Below are 22,562 nucleotides of genomic sequence, written 5' to 3'. Positions count from 1 at the left end.
AATACTCAAGTAGGATTTGCATGTCTAAATCGTGAAGTTTAATTTTGAAACATACAAGAAAATAATCTACGCTTATTTGGTGCCTTATGATGTCCTACAAAAATGTTTTACACTTCTTTACATACAAGTATTTACAACTTGAGTTGTGGAAACTTTATCTGTTCCTAATAGGAGTTAGCGTATAGAATTTTCATTGAATCATAGAATTTACAGTGCAGAAGGAGGCCATTCGGCCCATCGAGTCTGCACCGGCCCTTGGAAAGAGCACCCTACCTAAGCCCACACCTCCACCCCATCCCTGTACTCAGTAACCCCACCCAACCATTTTGGTCACTAAGGGCAATTTATCATGGCCAATCCACCTAATCTGCACATCTTTGGACTGTGGGAGGAAACCGGAGCAACCGGAGGAAACCCACGCAGACACGGGGAGAAAGTGCAAACTCCGCACAGACAGTGACCCAAGCCGGGAATCGAACCTGGGACACGGGAGCTGTGAAGCAACTGTGCTACCCACTGTGCTACCATGTCCCCCAGCTTATCTGAAGTAATTGCCACACCCATCATATTGTCCCTTAAAATGCAAATACGTTTGGTCAACATTTTGCACACATGATAGAGCCATGGAAGCTGTTGCATTTTTTTACACACAATTTATCACCAGAAACTACCATCACAAATGAGTCTTTGCTTCCAATCAAACCCTTGACATTGGATGATATCTCAGATGTATTAGATATTTGCCACATGATTTCCTCAACATTGGACCATGTGACTAAATTAGAAGTTCTTCAACGTACTTAATAAATAGCGAAGAGAGAAATGCTTGATAGCATAAATAAACAATAGATTTACACTAATTGAGTACCTTGTTCTTTATTAACAGTCAGTAGAAATCTCAACTTGAAAATACAGACTCTTAGATAATGGCTGAATGGTCAAAGTCTTTTGCTTTTCCCTATGCATCATGAGACTGCAAATCAGTGAAGGTTACATCCCAACAGAAGCGCCCGGATGGACCTACCAAGAACTTCTGCTGCTGACTTCAGGTGGCACTCCAGGGTTAGGAAATTCCCTTCAGTGCCGGTGCTGCTAGGGGATGTAGCCACCTAAAATGGCTGATTCCTGATTAATTTGGCCAAAACCCGATGTAAAATGGCTAACCGAAAAGGCTGATGGGAAAAGCAGCCAACAGGGCACAAACGGACAGCTGCAGACAGAATAGCGTATTCGGCTCTGGGGAAGTTGGCCCAGGTCGATACCTGCAACCATTAGCAGCACATCAACCCAGACATCTGCAGTTTAATCGGCTATCCCCGGGAACAATTGCAACAAATTAGCAATTGAAAGCCGATCCAGACCTCTCGGCGCCAGCAGTGGCCGAGACAAAGAAAGGTGAACGACCACCCCCCCCGATCAAGGAATCGCCCCATTATTGGAGCATATCGAACCCAGTGATTGGGAACAAGTCCAATCACTGGGGACCAGGGTCAAGGCCCTCCGCAAGAGGCGGGAAGCCCTGGGACCTATAAAGATAGGGGCCAAGTTCAGATCGACCCTTCTCTCCCTTCTTCTCCTGCTCGCAACCTTCGCAAGAACCATCGACCAGCAGCCGTAAGTATGACTCCAGTGATCGCTACCCGATAGAGACACCTAGCCATCGACCTGTATCAGCCTTTGAATCCCGCAGGCCAGACACAATTCGATAAACCATTTGTTTCCCTGACCTGGTGGGCCATTCCCAAAAGTTAAGTATTGGCCAGTAGTGGTAGGTAGTAGTCTAGAAAGTAGGATTATTGTGTAAGTATTTATTACTGTACATAATAAATGACCATTGATTTTAATCTTACTAAGCGGTGTGCTGTCTTATTAATCATAACTAGAGCTTGAACCACGTGGCGGTATCAGAAAGATACCTGGCGACTCGTGAGCAAAGGTGACATAATTAGAGCTAATAAAACTAAGGCCAATAAGAGCAAAAGGGAGCAGCTATGGCACGACCCACCAAAAGTTCTGCAAATTCCTTTAGAAGTGTATAGGCTAAGAAAGCAGCCACCACACACTTTGTTAGGGGAATTTGTGAAGGGAAAGGTGTGTGTGGGGTGGGGGGCGAGGGGGGGAGACACAGCTAAGACTGAGTAAATTTCTGCTCCAGGATTCTGCACCCTCAGGTGAACTCTACTCTGTCCTATGGTGGACTGGTACACTGGATTTTACCTGGCTTGTGGCTTTCCATCAAGTTGTTCTGCTTTTAGTTTTAAACCTGCGTGTCACATGATCAGGAGGACAGACATTTATAAAATAGCCCATCAAAGGCAGAAAATACAGCAAGTTTATTATAGGATCTTTGCCATTCGCCTAAACAGGCAGACATTGCCTCAATTTAATGTATCACTATACTTTCTGATAACTTACTGGTTCTCTAGTATTATACTGCCTTAGATTGTTAGATCAAATTCTGGGCATAATCAAATTCAAAATCTTGTGATTCAGAGACATGAGTGCTGTCAATGGAGGAACAGCAGAAAGTGTTTCAACTTAGTTTTCTTGAATTTGCAATGATATCAATTCTATGTTTTTCAGACTTACATTCATATCATAGACAGAAAAACAAAGAAGGCTTTACCCACAAAATTCTACACGGATGCACTAGTCGTTTACCATCATACCAACGCGTATGAGGAAGACAATCACGTTGTCTTTGATATCATTGCATATGAAGACAACAGTTTGTATGAAAGGTTCTATTTAGAAAATATGACTTCGCCTGACAGTATATTTGAAGCACGAGGCAAAAGCTGCAGTCTTCCATTCTGCAAGAGATTTGCAATCCCTGTGGAACACGACAAGGTAAAAGGTCAGCCATTTCCGTACAATAAATTAGGATTGTACAGCGAACTCAGTGGTAGAACTGGCAGAGCTATCAAACGGTTCTCAGAGAACATGTATTGCTTATTCTCAGTAACCATGCTGCACTCCAGTCCAGCAAAGTGGGATTCTGTTTTTCTGTGTTATAAACATTTAAAAAATCAATGTAAACGCAACTCCAACATTGAAGCTTCCAGGTACAAAACCTCTCCAAGTAGGAAAAACTTTTTTAAAAATCTCTTGTGGGGATTGAACTTGTTGAGCGCTCTCTCTCTAGGGGAGTGGGGCTGTTTGTGTTTATTAAGGTGAGGGATTTCATTGCTCAGAAGTACAGCATTATCCGTGTTGACTGATGCACGATCAATTGCACAAAGACTAAAGTTGGGTACAACTGTGTCTTTATTACAGTCAGATGCGTGGCCTCCTGCTGCAGCTGGTGGAATGGCAGGGCACTGGAGGTCATGCATATTTATACCGTTCTCCATGGGCGGCGCCAGGAGCTACCGGCGAACCTGTAGTACAGGCCCTACCATACATCTCCTATTACAGTGGTTCACCACATTCACCCCCTGTTAAAAATGAGTCCAGCGGGGGTGACGTGAAACTATATACAATTAGTGCAATTACGTACAGTGGTAGGAAAAGAAAAGTCCATGTTAACGGTCCGGAGTCCGTCAAAGGTTCAGCCGGTCCGGTGCTTTGGTGCTTCGTTGGGAGCGGCGTAACGGTGGTGGCGAGGTTGGTGCTGGCGGTGGTGGAGGTGGCACCGATGGCGGTGGTGGCGGTGCTGGTGCTGGCCAGTCATCGGGGAACTCCGGGAGCGTACCGAAGTCCTCTTCGTCCTCCTGTGCAGAAAAGGGGAGAGGGGTGGTCTGGTGGGGTCAATATTGGCGGCGGGTGGGAAAGACAGGATGGGGGGGTATGTTGGGGTGGAACCTGACGGTGTCAGGTCCCTGAGTGAGACAGTATCCTGGCGGCCGTCGGGGAACTCAACGTAGGCATATTGAGGGTTGGCGTGGAACAGGTGAACCCTGTCCACCAAGGGGTCTGCCTTGTGGAGTCTGACGTGCCTATGGAGAAGGACTGGTCCTGGAGCTGCGCACCAAGTCGGGAGCGACACCCCGGATGTGGACTTCCTGGGGAAGGTAAAAACACGTTCATGGGGTGTGTTATTAGTGGCAATGCGCAATAGTGACCGGATGGAGTGTAGAGCGTCAGGGAGGACCTCCTGCCAGCGAGAGGCCCCTCCTCCGGCCCTCCAAACCGTCCCATTCTCCCGTTCTACTTGCCCGTTTCCCCAGGGGTTGTAGCTGGTCGTCCTGCTGGAGGCTATACCCCTGCTGAGCAGGAACTGACGCAGCTCATCGCTCATGAATGAGGATCCCCTATCACTGTGGATGTAGGTGGGGAAACCGAACAGAGCGAAGATGGTGCTGAGGGCCTTGATGACGGTGGCAGACGTCATATCGGGACATGGGATGGCGAAGGGGAATCTGGAGTACTCGTCGACCACACTGAGAATGTACGTGTTCCGGTCGGTGGAGGGGAGAGGCCTTTGAAATCCACGCTGAGGCATTCAAAGGGGCAGGAAGCCTTCACCAGGCGCGCATGGTGTGGCCGGTAGAAGTGCGGCTTGCACTCCGCACAGACCTGGCAGTCCCTGGTGACTGTCCTTACTTCCTCGACGGAGTCGGGCAGATTGCGAGCTTTGACCAGATGGTACAATCAAGTGACCCCCGGGTGACAAAGGGTGTCGTGTAGGGCCCGGAGTTGGTCCACTTGTGCGCTGGCACATGTACCTCGGCAGAGGGCATCTGGGGGCTCGTTGGGTTTACCGGGGCGATACAAGATCTAGTAATTATAGGTGAAGAGCTCGATTCTCCAATGCAAGATTTTATCATTTTTGATCTTGCCCCGCTGTGAGTTATTGAACATGAAGGCTACCGACCGTTGGACCATAAGGAGAGTGAATCTCTTACCGGCCAGGTAATGCCTCCAATGCCGCACAGCTTCAACAATAGCTTGGGCCTCCTTTTCGACGGATGAGTGTCGAATTTCAGAGGCATGAAGGGTGTGGGAAAAAAATGCCACGGGTCTGCCTGCCTGGTTTAGAGTGGCGGCAAGGGCAACGTCTGAAGCATCGCTTTCTACTTGGAAAGGCAGTGACTCGTCCACTGCGCGCATCCCGACCTTGGCGATGTCTGCTCTGATATGGGTGAAAGCATGTTGTGCCTCGGCCGCGAGGGGGAATTGGGTGGACTGAATGAGTGGGTGGGCCTTGTCCGCATAGTTTGGGACCCACTGAGCGTAGTAGGAAAATAACCCCAGGCAACGTTTGAGGGCCTAGGGGCAGTGGGGGAGGAGAAGTTCCATGAAGGGGCGCATGCAGTCGGGGTCGGGCCCGAGAAGTCTGTCTTGGACTATATAGTCGAGAATGGCTAGCCGGGTCGTGCTGAACATGCACTTCTCTTTGTTATAGGTCAGGTTGAGAAGAGTGGCAGTGCAGAGGAATTTATCGAGGTTGGCATCGTGGTCCTGCTGGTCATGGCCGCAGATGGTGACATTATCTAAGTACGGAAAGGAGGCCCGCAAACCGTACTGGCCGACTATTCGGTCCATCTCTCTTTGGAAGACAGAGACCCCATTTGTGACACCGAAAGGGACCGTAAGGAAGTGGTAGAGGCGACCGTCCGCCTCGAAGGCCATGTATGGCCAGTCCGACTTCCGGATGGGGAGCTGGTGGTAGGTGGATTTCAGGTCAATTGTTGAGAAGACCCGGTACTGCGCAATCTGATTGACCATATCATATATGCGTGGGAGGGGGTACGTCGCGCTGTGTGTGCCAATTGATGTTCTGGCTGTAGTCCACGACCATCCTGTGTTTCTCCCCAGTTTTAACCACTACCACTTGGGCTCTCCAGGGGCTGTTGCTGGCCTTGATAATACTCTCCTTAAGCAGCCGCTGGACTTCGGACCTGATGAAGGTCTTGTCCTGGGTGCTGTACCGTCTGCTCCTAGTGGCAACAGGCTTGCAATCCGCAGTTCGATAGGCAAAAAGGGAGGGGGGATCGACATTGAGGGTCGCGAGGCCGCAAACGGTAAGGGGGGGATAAGGGCCCACCAAAATTGAGGGTGAGGCTCTGGAGGTTGCACTGGAAGTCCAGGCCCAACAGGAGTGCAGCGCAGACATTAGAAAGGACATAATGGCGGAAGTTACTAAATTCTACGCCCTGGACCATGAGGGTGACTGTGCAGAAGCCTCGGATCGGGACGGAATGGGATCCGAATGCTAGGGAAATCCTTTGATTGGCAGGGTGGACCGCAAGGGAGCAGCGCCCTACCGTATCTGGGTGAACAAAGCTTTCGGTGCTCCCAGAGTCCTGCAGGCACGAGGTCGGGTGGCCGTTGATTTTCACCGTCGTCGACGCGGTGGCCAGGTTGTCCGGACGAGATTGGTCCAGTGTCATCGAAGCTAGCTGCGGGTAGCCATCGGATGCTTCGGGTGGCGAGCGTGTACGGTTCTGATGTCGGGATGTCTGGAGACCCTGTGGGAGACAAGATGGCGGCGCCCATGGTGCGCACATTGCGGGGTCAGGACAATATGGCGGCGCCCATGGTGCGCACATTGTGGGGTCGGGGCAAGATGGCGGCGCCCATGGGGCGCACGTGGCCGAGGGGGACAAGATGGCGGCACCCATTGGTCGCACATGGACCCGGGAGGAGAAGATGGCGGCTCCCATTGTGTGTCTGGCGTGGGGGAGGGGGCGATATGTAGAGGGTGCCATCTCCGCTACTCCACTACTGGGCCGATATCTGGGGTTTGAATATCTGTGTGTGTCTCTCTCCAGCTGGCACTGAAACTTCAGAGGCCAGGGGATGTCGCACTGGGACACTTCCACTGAAGAGAGCACTGATTCAAGCCTGCCGTTTATTCCTAACCGACAGCCTGAGACTTATATCACACAGATCTCCAGACCCCTACCAATACCCAGGTGATTCTCTCTCTTGCCGGTGGTGCAACACCCACCCGGTTCCTACTCCACTAGAGTAGCTTTCCCAAGAGAGAGAATAGGACACTGCTGTTTATTTCCTAACCAGCAGTCTGTCCTGAGTGAATCGCTCAAGATGACCCTCGATTCTTGAACCCGGAATTAAGGTGAGGAGTATTTTAACAATGACTTGGTCAGAGATCGCTGGTGAAAGATTGAAGAATTTAAACGACTCCAATTATCATCAAATCAAGGTTTATTGCAAAACCCAGGTCAAAATCATCAACAGAAGAAACACAATAAAATCTTATGCTCTAATACAAACTAAGTCTATTCAAAAGTAATATAACGGACACAACGAAAATTCTTATGATTACACAGTTTTTAGCAATAGCACAAGGCACAAAACAAGTTCCCTTCCCCAAAGCCTCAACCACTATTAAAGTCAAGGGAGTTTCGCAAGCTGCTGCAGGGTACTTACGGTCACAGGCTGCAGAGGTCAAGTCAGGGGTGCAGAGGTCGAGCCAAGAACGAAGAGACCCCCAATCGAAAACACAGCCCCTTTTATATTGTTTTACCTGGCTTTGTCCTGTGATCGGCCAGCCCCTTTTGCATTGAAAAAGGTAAGATTTAAAGTTCCCGCTGGTCCAGCCCCCTTTGAGCCGGTCAGACCTGTCGAGATGGGAGTACCTCCCCTAGGTCCGCCTCCAGTCTGTTTTTTTGAGATAACGAGGTTGAGCTCCCTTGAAGATTTTCAAAGACTTCCATCTGCTCCGGAGATAGCTGCTATGTTGATGGGGTGTTGATTGGATTCTGCTCTGGTGGAGGCCAGGTCATTTACATTTGCATGGGGCTATGACCATCCCATTGTCCTGCTTGCATGCAAGCCTCCTGTGTATTCCCGTGCCCCTTTGTCTGTGTTTTGATGTTATCTTGTTGTCTGGCTCCTTCTTCTTGTAGCTCCTAGGGGGGGTGTTTGTAAATATTTATGTACTTATGTCCCTACTCAGCTCAGCGGACCAAGCCTGCTGGGAAAACTGGTTCTGTTCTCTTGGCTGAAAAGTCAGTTTACAGTCTCTGAGTTTTTATGCTTGGGCAGTTCCAAAAGGGCCGAATTGCCCGAAAACCTTACAGATGCCCCTTCGATACGTCCCTACCTGCTTGGACCGTATCGACACAGGTGAAGGGCAATTATTTCCTTTTGTGTGGACCGTAGGTCCCCCCCCTCAGCCACATGCGAAATTACAATTCCCAAGACAGTTCCCTTAATCTAGGCTACCCCTGGTTTCAATGAAAGGGAAAGACAAGACCATATCTAATTTAAACACACAGTAACATATACACATTTCACCGGAACCCCAAACGTAAGGGTCCCTGTACATATATTACAATCAAATAACTGAAACCCGCGCTGCACACAACTATTTACACTACGACTTTTCTTTTGTGGGCTGCACTCAGCGTCTCCCCCAGGACCCGATGAAGGCTCTTCATTTTCCTCAGTCGTCGGTATCTGCAGCTGAGGCAACATAAATATAAAACTACGAACACCTGTAATACTACTAACAAGTGTGAGGCTATTCGGATCCAGGCTGGGATCACAATCCATGATCCCATGTTCCACCAGTCCGGGGCTTTGAGATCTGTAATTTCATGATCAATGTTTTGGGTTTTTTGCTCTAAGGAGAAAAAGTGTCTTTGTGAGACTTCCACAGCTTGCAATAATACCCTTAGGTCTTCCTTAACCGGGGGAATATCGTACCCAAAACGGGCCACATATTCTTGTATGTTAGTAGTGTTTTCCCGTACCGAGAGGTGAACTGAGGAGGGTCGTGGAATGGGCAGTATTCGTTGCTGTGCCACCTGGACCTCTGCCTTGGGTTTAAAACAGAAGCTGCTGTGCAGTATCGGACACCACTGCTGTGGCCCATGTTGATACTGCTGGGCTCCAGTGGTGACACAGTATGTCCCACTTCCTATATATGCCACCTGGGGCTGGACATGGCTCGCTGCCATTGCCTCCATGGTGCAGTTAATAGGTTCTGCCCCAACAGTCCTGAACCCGCACTGGGGTCGCGCCTCAGTGCCCAGGTGCTGAGGGCACAGGATTACCTGCGCTCCCCGGCTCCGGCAGCCCGAGAGGTCAATGCCTGCCACAGCTCGCTCCCGCACTATGACATACGGCGGGACCTTTCCAAACCGAATGTGTACCCCCCCACGAATGACTCCCACATTCTCCACTCGGTACAGCGGCACCGGTTGTGCTGAACTTCCCAAGATTGGGATTCTCACGATGACCCCCAAGATTGTGTGGTTTGACCTCCCACAATCGACCGGTACCGGGTATGCCTCTGAGGCTGCACGGAGCTGGCAAGGACTCAAAACCCTGTGGAATGGGTGCAGCGCTGCCAAGTGCCTGTTGCTAATCCACGAGGGGACCTGACCCTGTCTCAGGTCCTCCAGATTACTCCTCCCCTCTCCTAGCAACCAGGCACCATACAGCCCACACACTTCATTCTGGGCAGCCTGATCCGATGAATTTCGATCTTCTTTAATTAGCGCGTTAATGGCTTTTGCATGCCCTTCCAATTGCGCGATTATTTCTTTTAGATGTAGGGTCATTGCCACCTCCTCGTGCAAACCCGACCGCACTACTGTGTTCTCATCCTTCAATACCTTTCTCAGCTGGCCTTTTAGCTGATTGATTTGCAAGGCCAGCTCTACAGTATCCATGCTGTTGACAATGGATGTCCCCGTATTGAAGGCAGTGAACCCATCATTGACTAGCCCTCTACGTTGTCGACTGGAGTCCCCATTAAATTCCCCCGCCCTATTGTACAAATCTTCCACTTCAATGTCCCCAAAATCCAAATTGTGGAATTTCTGGAACATGTCCTTCAGCAGCGCCTGGTACAATAGTTCAGTCTTGCGAGGGCACCACTCTGGTAACTTCACCTCGGTTAGGTTTAGCACCACCGAGGAAACCGCGTAATGTACCCCCTGGTATAATAGTTTCTTTGTTGGGACGAGCAGCAAACCATTTTCGGGCCCCCGGGTGGTGATTGGACAGTTGTGAGGGTCGATTGGTTGGGCTGTGGGTAGGGGCCTCTTTACCTGAACCAGCAGTTCGGTAGCTCTCACGGTTTCTTCCCCTCCGGGGGTTACACATCCCTTCCCATTATGATCCCAATTTATCCCATGCCCGGTGTCTTGCCACCACCTTACAAAGGTGATTGATGCCCCTTGTGGACATGCCTTGGCCGACCCCCACAAACATAGATACATGCCCTGGTCGGAAGCCCACCACTTATCCCAGCAAACGGTGATCCTACCCGGTGACCCCGTGATGGTTCGGTAGGTGTTATTGTCCATTCGTTCCCAGTCCGAGGATCGATCCCTCATGTCCAGGCTCAGCTTCCTGAGCCACCACCATCTCCCCACAGGAACGTCCCCCTCGCAGGTTAAACACACCCGCCTGCCCTCAGTCACCCTAACCCGGTCAGTCGCCACCTGTATCTCCTCGCAGAGTACCGAGGCCTCTCCATAGGTGAAGCTCTGGTGGCTGGAGTACCTGGTCGAGTTCGACCCCAGCCACCCAGGCCACCTCCCCAGGTGTGAGTAGCGGGCCTGTTCTATGGCCACCTGGTTTCCCTGTCCGGTAGTGACCAGGGGGGCTCTGCCGCCAGAACACCCATAGACAAAGGACTCTTCTGTCTCGCCTCTGCGGAGTTCTCCCGGTCCCACCATCGCCAGGATCAGCAAACTCCACATCGTCGGGTGCCCCATCTGTAAGACAAACAAAACACATCCTTGCCTCCACAGAACTACCTACCTTGAAGTGCATGGGTGCTATCCAGCGGCGGCAGCTCCCGCTTTGAAGTTGCCGCAGCCTGTCTGTGATTCTGTGTTTACAGCCCGGCTCCCCAGGGTCCTAGTGCCTGCCGCTATCCGGTGGCAGCAGCAGCTCCTGCTTTGAAGTTGCCGCAGCCTGTCTGTGATTCTGTGTTTACAGCCCGGCTGCACCAGGGTCCTAGTGCCTGGTGCTTCATCATTTTACCATTGCACCAGGCGCTTCTGTGTTCCCACGATCCTAAATACTTCACACACAACTACACACTAATTAGAACTAACAGGGGGGGAAATGCTATATACAATGCCACCCGTCTCCGGGTGGCCAAATTAAAACTGTGCCCCGCTAAACTGGGGCAGTCCGCCTGTTTGGTCCAACGGCTCGGGCCAGACCGTCCCCTCCCGGGGGTTCGGGCTGCCCCTTGCCTCTCCTTTCCCAACAGGGTTCGGTGATCCCTCATCGCTCCCTTCTACTCAGGCCCCCTTACTGCGGGACCGGGTGACAGGGAGGTGTGATGGGGACCATCTTACCGGGGGCTTGGAGACCCGATTGCTCCCTCGTCCCCCGACTGGTTCCCAAGCCCAAGGTGATACCTCCACTTCCTCCGCCTCCTTAGCCTCTATACTAAGGCAGGCTACCTGACCCACAGGTAAGGGCTTGGGAATCGTTACTGTCCCTGGGCTGGGTGCTTGCAGCACGGTCGGTTTCTTTGGGACTGCCCCTTCGGGACAGCACCTTGTCACCGGTTGTGTGACCGTGGAGTCAGGGACCTCCCCCACCGTCGTTAATTCTACGGGGGGTTTCTCCACTACCACCCCCAGTCTTCCCCCCACCTTGCTCTTTCTTGCCCTTATGGGGTGGAACAATTTAAATTGACTGATGTGGCGTTCGCATGGGTCCCACCTTAAGGGATTTAAACTGCAAATAGCCGCTGAGGCAGCCTCCAGAATGGGACCCTGCACCTGGACCGGACCAGGGTCTGGGGCTAGAACTACCCCTGCGCTCCCTTTTTCCTGAGGCTGCTCCCTGGGTAGTCATACGGGTTCTTGTGGTGTGGGTGCGGGCAGGCCCTGGCCCGTTGCCATTGCCACTTGTCCCGACCCAGCTGCTAGGCTCTGCAAAAAGGCTAAAAGTTTCTTTACCTCGAAGGTTTCCGGGGCAGCTGCTCCTGCCGCCGGGGTCTGACTCTCTACTGCGGGAGCCCTCTCCTCCTTGCTAGGGTTTTTACATTCCCTCTTGAAATGCCCGGCCTTCCCACACCCGTAGCATAAGTATTCCTCATGCTTCCACTCTCTCTTAGGGGCTGCTGGCGCGATTTCATGCACCCTACCCTTAAGGGGCTTGTCCTCACCCCTCTCCCCATTACGATATGCGAGGGTAAGTTTCCTAAGGACCTCTTCCTCATTAAGGGCCGGGGTCTGCGGGTCGAACCAGTGTTCGGCTTTTGCCCTAACGTTAGGGAGACAGTTGGCAACTAGGGTCTTCAGCCAGTGGGCGGTTCTTTCCCCTAAATTCCGTCTATCCGCGGGAACCCCGCATGCCTCCATATAGACAGTCCACAGTCTGTCTGCGAACATGGTGGGAGATTCCCCTGGTTGCTGCTTGGTTTCCCCCACCCTCATGAAAGGGCTCCCCAGGTTCAAGCCCATTGCCTCCAGAACAGCAGTCTGTGCTGCCGCCCAGGTGTCAGGTCTTCCCCCATTCCCAGAGGTCACTGTCCTGCATAGCTGGGCATCTAGGGTTATCAGGAGCATCTTTATTTGCTCCCCTTCGTCGCAGTCATTGATGTTGGCTGCCTGTTCCACCTCCATAAAATGCAGCGACGGATCCCCCTTTTGAGTTAGTCTGGGAACGTGGGCCACCATCCCCCTGAGCGCGGATGCCCCATGAGGAACGATAATGTCGCCCTCAACCGGTCCCCTATTTGCCATCCCCGCCGGGGGACCATACCTCCTTTGCCTGACAGGGCACATCTGCCCTACCTGGGGTTCCTGCTCCTCCTCCCCACTGTCCAGCTCTCCTGCCCCGTTGGGTAGCCCCCCTGTCCCCGGGCTAGCTACCCATATAGGAGACGCCGCTATCTGGGGATACACCACTGACCCCCCTTGGACCTGCCCCTGACCGGGCGGTCCAAACCCTACCTGCTGACCCGGCCCCGTCACCGGCATCCCAGGCAGTGGTCTGTCCTCATCCCATGGGGACCCACATACGAAACCAGGCGGACACGCCTCCAGCTGGGGGTACCCTGCCGACCCCCCTTGGACTTGCCCTTGAACGTGCAGTCCGTTCCCCGCCTGCCGACCCGGGCACGATCCCGGTGCCTCAGGAGGCGGTCTATTCCCCTTGGCCTGTGGGGAATCATCCGCTGCGAGGAGCACCTTGCCCCTTGGGGACCCCCCTGGACCTACCAGGTGTATCTGTCCCCTGACCTTGGACAAGGCCTCCTCCAACTCCGTTATTCGTGCCTGGCACGGCCCATGGGCACAGTCCCCTACTTCCTCGCGAGCCACTCGGTACGCTGCCTGGATGTCCCGGATCTTCCCCTCCAGCTTCCTACACTGCTCTGTACTCCGAGCATAGAGTTCCTGGAGCCTCCGTTCCTTTTCTTTACCCTCCACTATCTGGCAGTGGAGATAGTCCTTCTCACACCGGTTAGACTCGCTTTCCTGTTTCATTTCTGCCATTTCTTCCCGCAGTCGTTCCGCTGCGCTAGCGCTGTCCCCTGCGCTGGCCCTCACTTCTCTCAACTCCTGCTCTAACTCTTCGACCCTATCCTCTGTCTTGACTACCTGCTCGGACAGGCAAACCAGCCAAACTGCCTTCTCCAAGTGCCTTTTGTGCGCCTTGCTTTCTGTCCATGCAGCCGCTGCCATTACCGGTTGCTCCGCATTGATCAATTCTGAAACCCAAGGTTTGGTGAGGTTGACCTTTTGCCACAAATACGAGGATATTCTCTCCTCCATTTTGCTTCGTTCCCTCACCCCCTCTGCCAAGTCACATACTCCAAACCACCGGGGTCCTGCCGCGGTCGCCATTGTAGAGGGTGCCATCTCCGCTACTCCACTACTGGGCCGATATCTGGGGTTTGAATATCTGTGTGTGTCTCTCTCCAGCTGGCACTGAAACTTCAGAGGCCAGGGGATGTCGCACTGGGACACTTCCACTGAAGAGAGCACTGATTCAAGCCTGCCGTTTATTCCTAACCGACAGCCTGAGACTTATATCACACAGATCTCCAGACCCCTACCAATACCCAGGTGATTCTCTCTCTTGCCGGTGGTGCAACACCCACCCGGTTCCTACTCCACTAGAGTAGCTTTCCCAAGAGAGAGAATAGGACACTGCTGTTTATTTCCTAACCAGCAGTCTGTCCTGAGTGAATCGCTCAAGATGACCCTCGATTCTTGAACCCGGAATTAAGGTGAGGAGCATTTTAACAATGACTTGGTCAGAGATCGCTGGTGAAAGATTGAAGAATTTAAACGACTCCAATTATCATCAAATCAAGGTTTATTGCAAAACCCAGGTCAAAATCATCAACAGAAGAAACACAATAAAATCTTATGCTCTAATACAAACTAAGTCTATTCAAAAGTAATATAACGGACACAACGAAAATTCTTATGATTACACAGTTTTTAGCAATAGCACAAGGCACAAAACAAGTTCCCTTCCCCAAAGCCTCAACCACTATTAAAGTCAAGGGAGTTTCGCAAGCTGCTGCAGGGTACTTACGGTCACAGGCTGCAGAGGTCAAGTCAGGGGTGCAGAGGTCGAGCCAAGAACGAAGAGACCCCCAATCGAAAACACAGCCCCTTTTATATTGTTTTACCTGGCTTTGTCCTGTGATCGGCCAGCCCCTTTTGCATTGAAAAAGGTAAGATTTAAAGTTCCCGCTGGTCCAGCCCCCTTTGAGCCGGTCAGACCTGTCGAGATGGGAGTACCTCCCCTAGGTCCGCCTCCAGTCTGTTTTTTTGAGATAACGAGGTTGAGCTCCCTTGAAGATTTTCAAAGACTTCCATCTGCTCCGGAGATAGCTGCTATGTTGATGGGGTGTTGATTGGATTCTGCTCTGGTGGAGGCCAGGTCATTTACATTTGCATGGGGCTATGACCATCCCATTGTCCTGCTTGCATGCAAGCCTCCTGTGTATTCCCGTGCCCCTTTGTCTGTGTTTTGATGTTATCTTGTTGTCTGGCTCCTTCTTCTTGTAGCTCCTAGGGGGGGTGTTTGTAAATATTTATGTACTTATGTCCCTACTCAGCTCAGCGGACCAAGCCTGCTGGGAAAACTGGTTCTGTTCTCTTGGCTGAAAAGTCAGTTTACAGTCTCTGAGTTTTTATGCTTGGGCAGTTCCAAAAGGGCCGAATTGCCCGAAAACCTTACAGATAGCGGGCGCCTGGCACACAGTCGCGAAGTGGCCCTTTTTACTGCAGGCTTTACAAGTTGCAGTGCGAGCCGGGCAGTTTTGGCGGGGGTGCTTCTGCTGACCGCAGAAGTAACAGCGGGAACCCCCGGGGTGCGCGGATCGGCATGCGGTGCAGGCATATTGGGAAGGCAGGGCCCCGGCTGAGGAGGTGGTTGGTGGGGTCCTGGAGGGGTAGGAAGGAGTAGAGGTGGGCAGTGCGGCAGGAGGGGTACGATTGCACGTTACGGGATGCGACCGTCATGGAGAGCGCCAAGGTATTCGTCTCCGCCAGTTCGAGCGTGGCCCCTTCCAGTAATCGTTCTCGGATGCAGTCCGATGCAATCCCCGTCATGAAGGCATCATGCATGAGGAGATTTGCGTGTTTGGCGGCCATAACGGCCTGACAGTCACAGCCACGGACGAGTGGAATTAGGGCCCGCCAGAAGTCTTCGATGGGCTCACCGGGTAGTTGCGAGCAGGTGGCGAGTACATGCCTGGCGAAGAGCGTGTTCGCCTTCTGCGCGTAGTGTTCCTTAAGGAGTTCCATAGCTTTTGTGTAGTTCGTGGAGTCTTGGATCAACGGGAACATGCTGGAGCTCAGTCTGGAGTACAGGACGCTTATCTTCTGAGCCTCCGTTGGCAAGGGGTTCGCCGCGTTGATGTAGGCCTCAAAACATGCTAGAGGGCTACCTACCTTGTCGGGTCGTGGCCATCAGAGAAGGCCTGGGAGGGGGAAATTGGATCTGGGAACACTTCTGCTTCTCCTAGTTCCACAGGAAAGTGTCTCCTTAAAATAAAATGTTAATATTTTCCTTAAGGACTGGCCATAGAAGAATCTGACTGAGCTGGGCCACCAACGCCTGTGTCAATTACCGGCGATTAATTTCTCAAATGGATTCTTTAATAAGTACTGCGCCTCTAATTTACATATTTGACGGGACTGATGTCTAATTAAGGCATCTGCCTGTGACATTGAAGAAGGATCCCATCAATTTGGCAGTGGGCGAATGCATGCAGAGATTGGGGCCCACCCTCCCACTACTGCATTGACCTGGGCCAGAAGCACATAAGGATCAGGCATAAATGATGGAAAGTATTTTATTTGATGTGTTCCTGCATCTTGTAAGTAATTATAATACACGTCCATATTTGAGCAGATGTAATGAAAAAGCAGGATGGGATGTGGATGTCGCTGGTTAAGCCAGCATTTATTGCCCATTACTAGTTGCTCTTCAGAAGATGGTGGTGAGTTGTCTTCTTGAACCGCTGCTGTCCTTCAGGTGTAGGTACATCCACCCTGCTGTTCCGGAGGGAGTTCCAGGATTTTGTCCCAGTGACAGTGAAGGAACAGTGATATATTTCCAAGTCAGGGTTGTGAGTGACTTGGAGGGGAACATCCAGGTAATGGGGTTCCCAGGTATCTGCTGCTCTTGTCCTTCTAGATAGTAGTGGTCATGGGTTTGGGAGGTGCTGTTGAAGGAACCTTGGTGAGTTACTGCAGTGCTCTTGGTGAGTTACTCTTGTAGATGGTACACACGTCGGTGTGTACCATCTACACTGCTGGACTGGAATGCTGTTCGTCGGTGGTGGAGGGATTGACTGTTTGTGGAAGGACTAATCAAGTGGGCTGCTTTGTCCTGGATGGTATCAAGCTTCTTGAGTGTTGCTGGAGCTGCACTCATCCAGGCAACTGGAGAGTATTCCATTACGCCCCTGACATGTGCCTTGTAGATGGTGGACAGGCTTTGGGGGTGTCAGGAGGTGAGTTACTTGCCGTAGGATTCCTAGCCTTTGACCTGCCCTGGTAGCCACAGTATTAAAATGACTAGTCCAGCTCAGTTTCTGATCCAGAATATTGATTGTCGATGTTTCAGCGATGGTAATTGCATTGAATATCATGGGGCAATGGTTAGATCCTCTTTTTTGTAGGAGATGGTCATTGCCTGGCACTTGTGTGGCGCAAATGTAACTTGCCACTTGTCAGCCCAATCCTAGATATTGTCCAGGTGTTGTTGCATTTGGACATGGACTGCTTCATTATCTGAGGAGTCGCGAATGGTGCTGAACATTGTGCAGTCATCCGCAAACATCCCCACTTCTGACCTTATGATGGTAGGGCGGTCATTGATGAAGCAGCTGAAGATGGTTGGGCCTAGGACACTATCCTGAGGAACTCTTGCAGTGATGTCCTGGAGGTGAGATGATTGACCTCCAACCACCACAACCATCTTCCTTTGTGCCAGGTATGACTTCAACCAGCAGAGTGTTTTCCCCCTGATGCCCATTGACTCCAGTTTAGCTAGGGCTCCTTGATGCCATACTCGGTCAAATGCTGCTTTGATATCAAGGGCAGTAATTGTCACCTCACCTCTGGCATTCAGCTCTTTTGTCCATGTTTGAACTAATGCTGTAATGAGGTCAGGAGCTGAGTGACCCTGGCGGAATCCAAACTGAGCGTCCTTGAGCAGGATATTGCTGAGTAAGTGCGGCTTGATAGCACAGTTGATGACTCCTTCCATCACTTTGCTGATGATGGAGAGTAGACTGATAGGGTGGTAATTGGCTGGGTTGGATTTGTCCGATTCCTTGTGTGTAGGAGACTGCTGGACAATTTTCCACATTGCTGGGTAGATGCCAGTGTTGTAGCTGTACTGGAACATCTTGGCTAGGAGTGTGGCAAGTTCTGGAGCACAAGTCTTCAGTACTATTGCCGGAATGTTATCAGGGCGTATAGCCTTTGCAGTTCCCAGTGCCTTCAGCTGTTTCTTGATATCATGTGGAGTGAATAGTATTGGCTGAAGCCTGACATCTGTGATGCCGGGTACCTCCGGAGGAGACCGAGATGGATAGGGATGATATGATACAAGTGGAAGGAATTGGGTGGACATGGAATGGTGTATGGGATTTAAAGAAATACTGTTGCAATAAAGATACCAATGTCACCACAAAGGTTTTGTCAGTTTCTGCTTGGACATTTCAAATTTATTTTGTCCATTAAGTTTACTGAAAAATAAATTGTACTGGGATGGCCAAGTTTCATGGTGGGAGTTCACAAAGTTATTCATGTGGTTCCAACACTTGGCAAAGGCTTTGATAAGAAAATTATTCAAAAGCAACACAAAAGCAAAATACTACAAATGCTGTAAATCTAAAATAAAATAGAACATTTGGAATTGGGCTGAAAGGGAGAAAATGCAAGGGAAACTCAATTTTAAGTGTTTATTACCTTTATAGAACACAGATTTGGGTGCAAATATTGTCAGACTTCGAGACACAATGGCATATGCACTGAAGGAAAAAGATGAACATGTGTACTGCAAGCCTGAAGTGTTATTTGAAGGTAACAGCACTAACTTGTATTATATGATATATTTTGTTACAACCCCAGCTGATGTTAATACTGCACAATTTGAATCTCTAAGTCAGATGTGGCTTGACAGATCCGAGCTTTGTTTTTTTTTAGAAACCGTGGAGGTCAGGTACTGAACACATTCACAAGAGTCTGCCAGTATACTTCTAATACCAAGCATAAACCGTTTATTAAACAAGAAAAATGAATTGTCTCACACTTGTCAAAAACGTTGGAAAGATATCAATGCAAACTCCAGGGCGGGATTCCCCGTTTCTGAGACTAAGTGTTGATGCCAGTGCAAAATCCCTGGACATTTACGACAGAAAAAACGGCGTGCACCCGGACTGATTCCACTACCGTTGAGGGGCTAGCACGGGCCATGTGGAACACAATCGATTCCAATGAAAAACGGTGCAGGATTCGCCAGGTCCATGATTGACACTCGGGAGGCTGACAAGCTGCAGCCACACACACACATTACAATCCCCACACACGCTCATCCTAGCCAACAAGATGGCACTGGTTACGCTGGAGCATGCCCATACAGTTGATGGGTCGGCTGGGGCCATAGGGCTCACAGGGATGTGCCCTGGTTGGGACACCTATATGATCCGTGGCACTAAGTTCAAAGTGGGCTGTTAGCGGAGTGCGCAGCTGCATGGCTGCCTTGCCAGCTACAGCAATGGTGTTCCATGTCCGTCTACCCCGGCCCCACAGCTCACCTCCTGACTGCCCCCCACTACTCCCCCCCCACCCCCCCCCCTCCCCCCCGACCCGAGCAGAAGTTCCCCGGCCAGTGGCACAACTGTCAGTACACTATGGCGATGTTGGATACCTTCCGTATGCCCTCTCTCCCTCAGCAGCCACACCGGTTTCATGATTTTTAAAAGCACTGGTGAACCACGCCATTGGGAACTCGGCCCATCGGAGGCGGAGAATCACAGGGGCCCCGAAGAATACCAGGTCAGGCCCACTAATGATATGTAAACGGTGTCTACTGTACGTGTGTTCCGGAACACATTGACACCGCTGTCGAGGTGCTGGAGCATTGGGATTGGCGTCAAATCGGCGCCTGCCGCGATTTCGGCTTCAGAATCGATTCTCCGCCCAATTGCCTTTCCCGGTTTCGGTATCTGCTAACGCAGAATCCCGCCCCAGAAAAATGTCCCTTTTATCCCAGCAATGTGCTCACAGATGCAAATCTTCAGTGAAGATTTACCACTATTTCAACACCAAGGTTAATTGCTTGGACAGGCTCAGTTGCAATCTGGTTTGCTTCCAGTGGACTTCTGAGCATTCACTAGATGTTTTTCCCCCAACACGTATCCCTCCCTGAGGCACTCAAAGCCATAATTTGACATCACTATTACTTTAACTTCAGAACAAACATGAGTTCCCTAAACGCAGATTCCCAGCAGTCTTGCAGGATTTCTTTACTAGAGTTTAGAACTTCTGGCATTCACACACAAACTGAACCGCCCTTCTGTCTTTCACTGTGCCTGTGTGTTCCTGCACCTCTGTCACTAGGCAGCACAGTGTTTTCTCCTTTTTTGAAAAGTCACTAATCTCTTTCTAACCCATCGCTTCACATCAAGGGTTGTACAATTTCATTAAAAATACAAACAGGGCCTCCAGACTTCCTGGCACCAAGCTCACAAAATACTCTAAATGAAACTGGATCCATGTTTAACATTTATTAACACGCAAGTATCAATGAAACTTAAAGTTGTACATTGTCCCTAACATTTTTAACATCCTAAAATATCACAGGGCACTTCCCAAGAGTGCTATTAAAGTAGATTGCAAAAGTTTGGTCAAAGAGAGAGATTTTAAGGAGCATTTTAAAGATGGAAAGAGAAACGAGATGAGGAGTTTTACCAAAGGAATTCCAGTGTTTAGGGCTTCGCAGCAGAAGGCATCTGCCAGTGATTTAAATCAAGGTGCACAAGAGGCCAGATTTGGAGGAGTGCAGATATCTTACCGGGTTGCAGGGTCGAAGAAGGTTACAGAGATAGGGAAGGAAAAGGCCACGGAGAGATTTGAAAACAAAGGTGAGACCTTTAATTGAAACGTTACTTCATTGGGCCAGGGTAGGTCAGCAGCACTAGAGTGATGGGTGAACAGGACTTTCCCAAGCACAAAGGTACACAAAATTGACCCTTGGCAGTTCATCCGTATGTTCAAAGATTAAATTATGAAATATTTATTTGCTGAAATACTCAACCGTAAATTAATCAAAGTAAAGAAAATAGATTTAACAATATATTTGTTTGTTTTCCAGGTATAGAACTACCGCGGATAAATTATGATTACAATGGCAGAAAGTACAGATACATTTATGCATCTAGAGTTCAGTGGCAACCAGTTCCAACAAAGGTAGAATATTAAATATATACATGAGACGGGCAAAGAGGAAATGGAGAATGCAAGTGACTAGCATTGAGTTACTGCTAATTTCTTCACAAATGGCAACAATTTTTGATTTTTACAAATGGGATAATTTTGAGTCAATCTGTACCTTTTAAGTATATTTGTTGACATTTGTCTGTCTTCCCCCACCATTACATTTTCCCTCCGGGGATGAACGATCATCTGCAACTGCAAACACTGCAGCAAAGGTTACGCCTTCACTTACCGGTTTCCACAGGATCCAAGGTGGGCACGGTGGCACAGTGGTTAGCACTGCTGCCTCTCAGCGCCAGGGACCCAGGTTCGATTCTGACCTTGGGTGACCACATTTTTAATAAATTTAGCGTATCCAATTTTTTTCCCCCAATTACGGGACAATTTAGCGTGGCCAATTCACCTACCCTGCACATCTTTTTTGGGTTGTGGGGGTGAGACCCACGCAGACACGGGGAGAATGTGCAAACTCCACTCGGGGCCCAGAGCGAACCCGGGTCCTCGGCGCCATGAGGCAGCAGTGCTAGCCACTGCGTCACCGTGCTGCCCCCAACATTGGGTGACTAAGTGTGGAGTTTGCACGTTCTCCCCATGCCTGTGTGGGTTTCCTCGGGATGCTCCAGTTTCCTCCCACAGTACAAAGATGTGCAGATTCGGTGGATTGGCCACGCTAAATTACCCCTTTGTGTCCAAAGGTAAGGTGAGGTTACGGGGATAGGGCAGGGGATCGGGCCTAGGTGGGGTGCTCTTTCGGAGGATCGGAGCAGACTCGTAGGCCGAATGACCTTCTGCACAGTAGGAATTCTATTCTAATGTCACCTCCATGTGGACTTGGGGTGCGATTTGATGAAAATGAAACAGAATCCCGCTTCGCGCACGTTTAATGAGGCATTTCACAGCATTTACATTGCCGGGACTCTGTTACATTTTTGGGCCTCAGCGAGAAACGGACCGCCAAGCCCGCACTTAAGCTCATTTCCTGCACTAATGAGCTCAGCTCCCCAGTGCAGTAAGAGATCGGGGTGCCATTTTTAAATGATGACTCAATCTCTGGACCCCTCCACCCCATTGTATCCTCCAGATCCCCCCAATGCCCCCAACTTACCAATTAGGGGATCCTCAAGACCCCTCTCTCTCACCCACCTCATTAGGACAGGACACTCACAGGCCTGATCCCTGGCATGGGCAAGATGGCTCCTTGGCACTACCAGCCTGGCACCATTGCAATTCCCTTCCCAAGATGGCAGTGCCAGGGTGCCCAGATGGCATCAGGAGTGCCAGGGTTCAACCCTACCCAGAATTCGATCACCTGGGGGCCTCTGATCACCTGGGATGATCCTTCCCTCCCTCCCTCGGGGCCTCTGATCGCCTGGGAAACACCCTCCACCCTTCCCCGCAAAGTGCCGGTACGCCTGGTGCACATTTGTGGAAACCAGTGCTAAACAGCGCCCGCTCGGAGTCTCCAAGGCCAGGCCATTAGACCCTGCACCTTGGGTAGCTCTGGCATGAACACATTTAAGTGAGCTTAAATATCATAATCTCGCGAGGCATAACGAGTGCTGTAAATCTCGTGAGAAATATCTCGCGAGATTTACCGGCCTCGCCGCATCCCGAATAGGGCATGGCGAGGCCGTTAGAGCGTGCCCTTGGTTTCTCTGGAACCCTAACTGGAAAAGGTTGATTTGTCTTTTT

At 50.6% G+C, this 22,562-nt stretch overlaps 1 protein-coding gene across 1 annotated transcript in view; it reads left to right on the top strand.

Moving 5' to 3' along the window:
* Positions 1-22,562, top strand: part of LOC140430451 (beta,beta-carotene 15,15'-dioxygenase-like) — a 62,273-nt gene that overhangs the window by 27,501 nt on the left and 12,210 nt on the right. Inside the window, exons 8-10 of the mRNA XM_072517933.1 lie at positions 2,584-2,850; positions 18,350-18,455; positions 20,749-20,843. Coding sequence (XP_072374034.1) covers positions 2,584-2,850; positions 18,350-18,455; positions 20,749-20,843 — 468 coding nt within the window. The remainder of the gene's footprint in view (positions 1-2,583; positions 2,851-18,349; positions 18,456-20,748; positions 20,844-22,562) is intronic.

Source organism: Scyliorhinus torazame, chromosome 10, assembly GCF_047496885.1.
Source record: "Scyliorhinus torazame isolate Kashiwa2021f chromosome 10, sScyTor2.1, whole genome shotgun sequence".
Classification (NCBI taxonomy): domain Eukaryota; kingdom Metazoa; phylum Chordata; class Chondrichthyes; order Carcharhiniformes; family Scyliorhinidae; genus Scyliorhinus; species Scyliorhinus torazame.
This window is presented reverse-complemented; position numbering and strand designations above follow the sequence as displayed.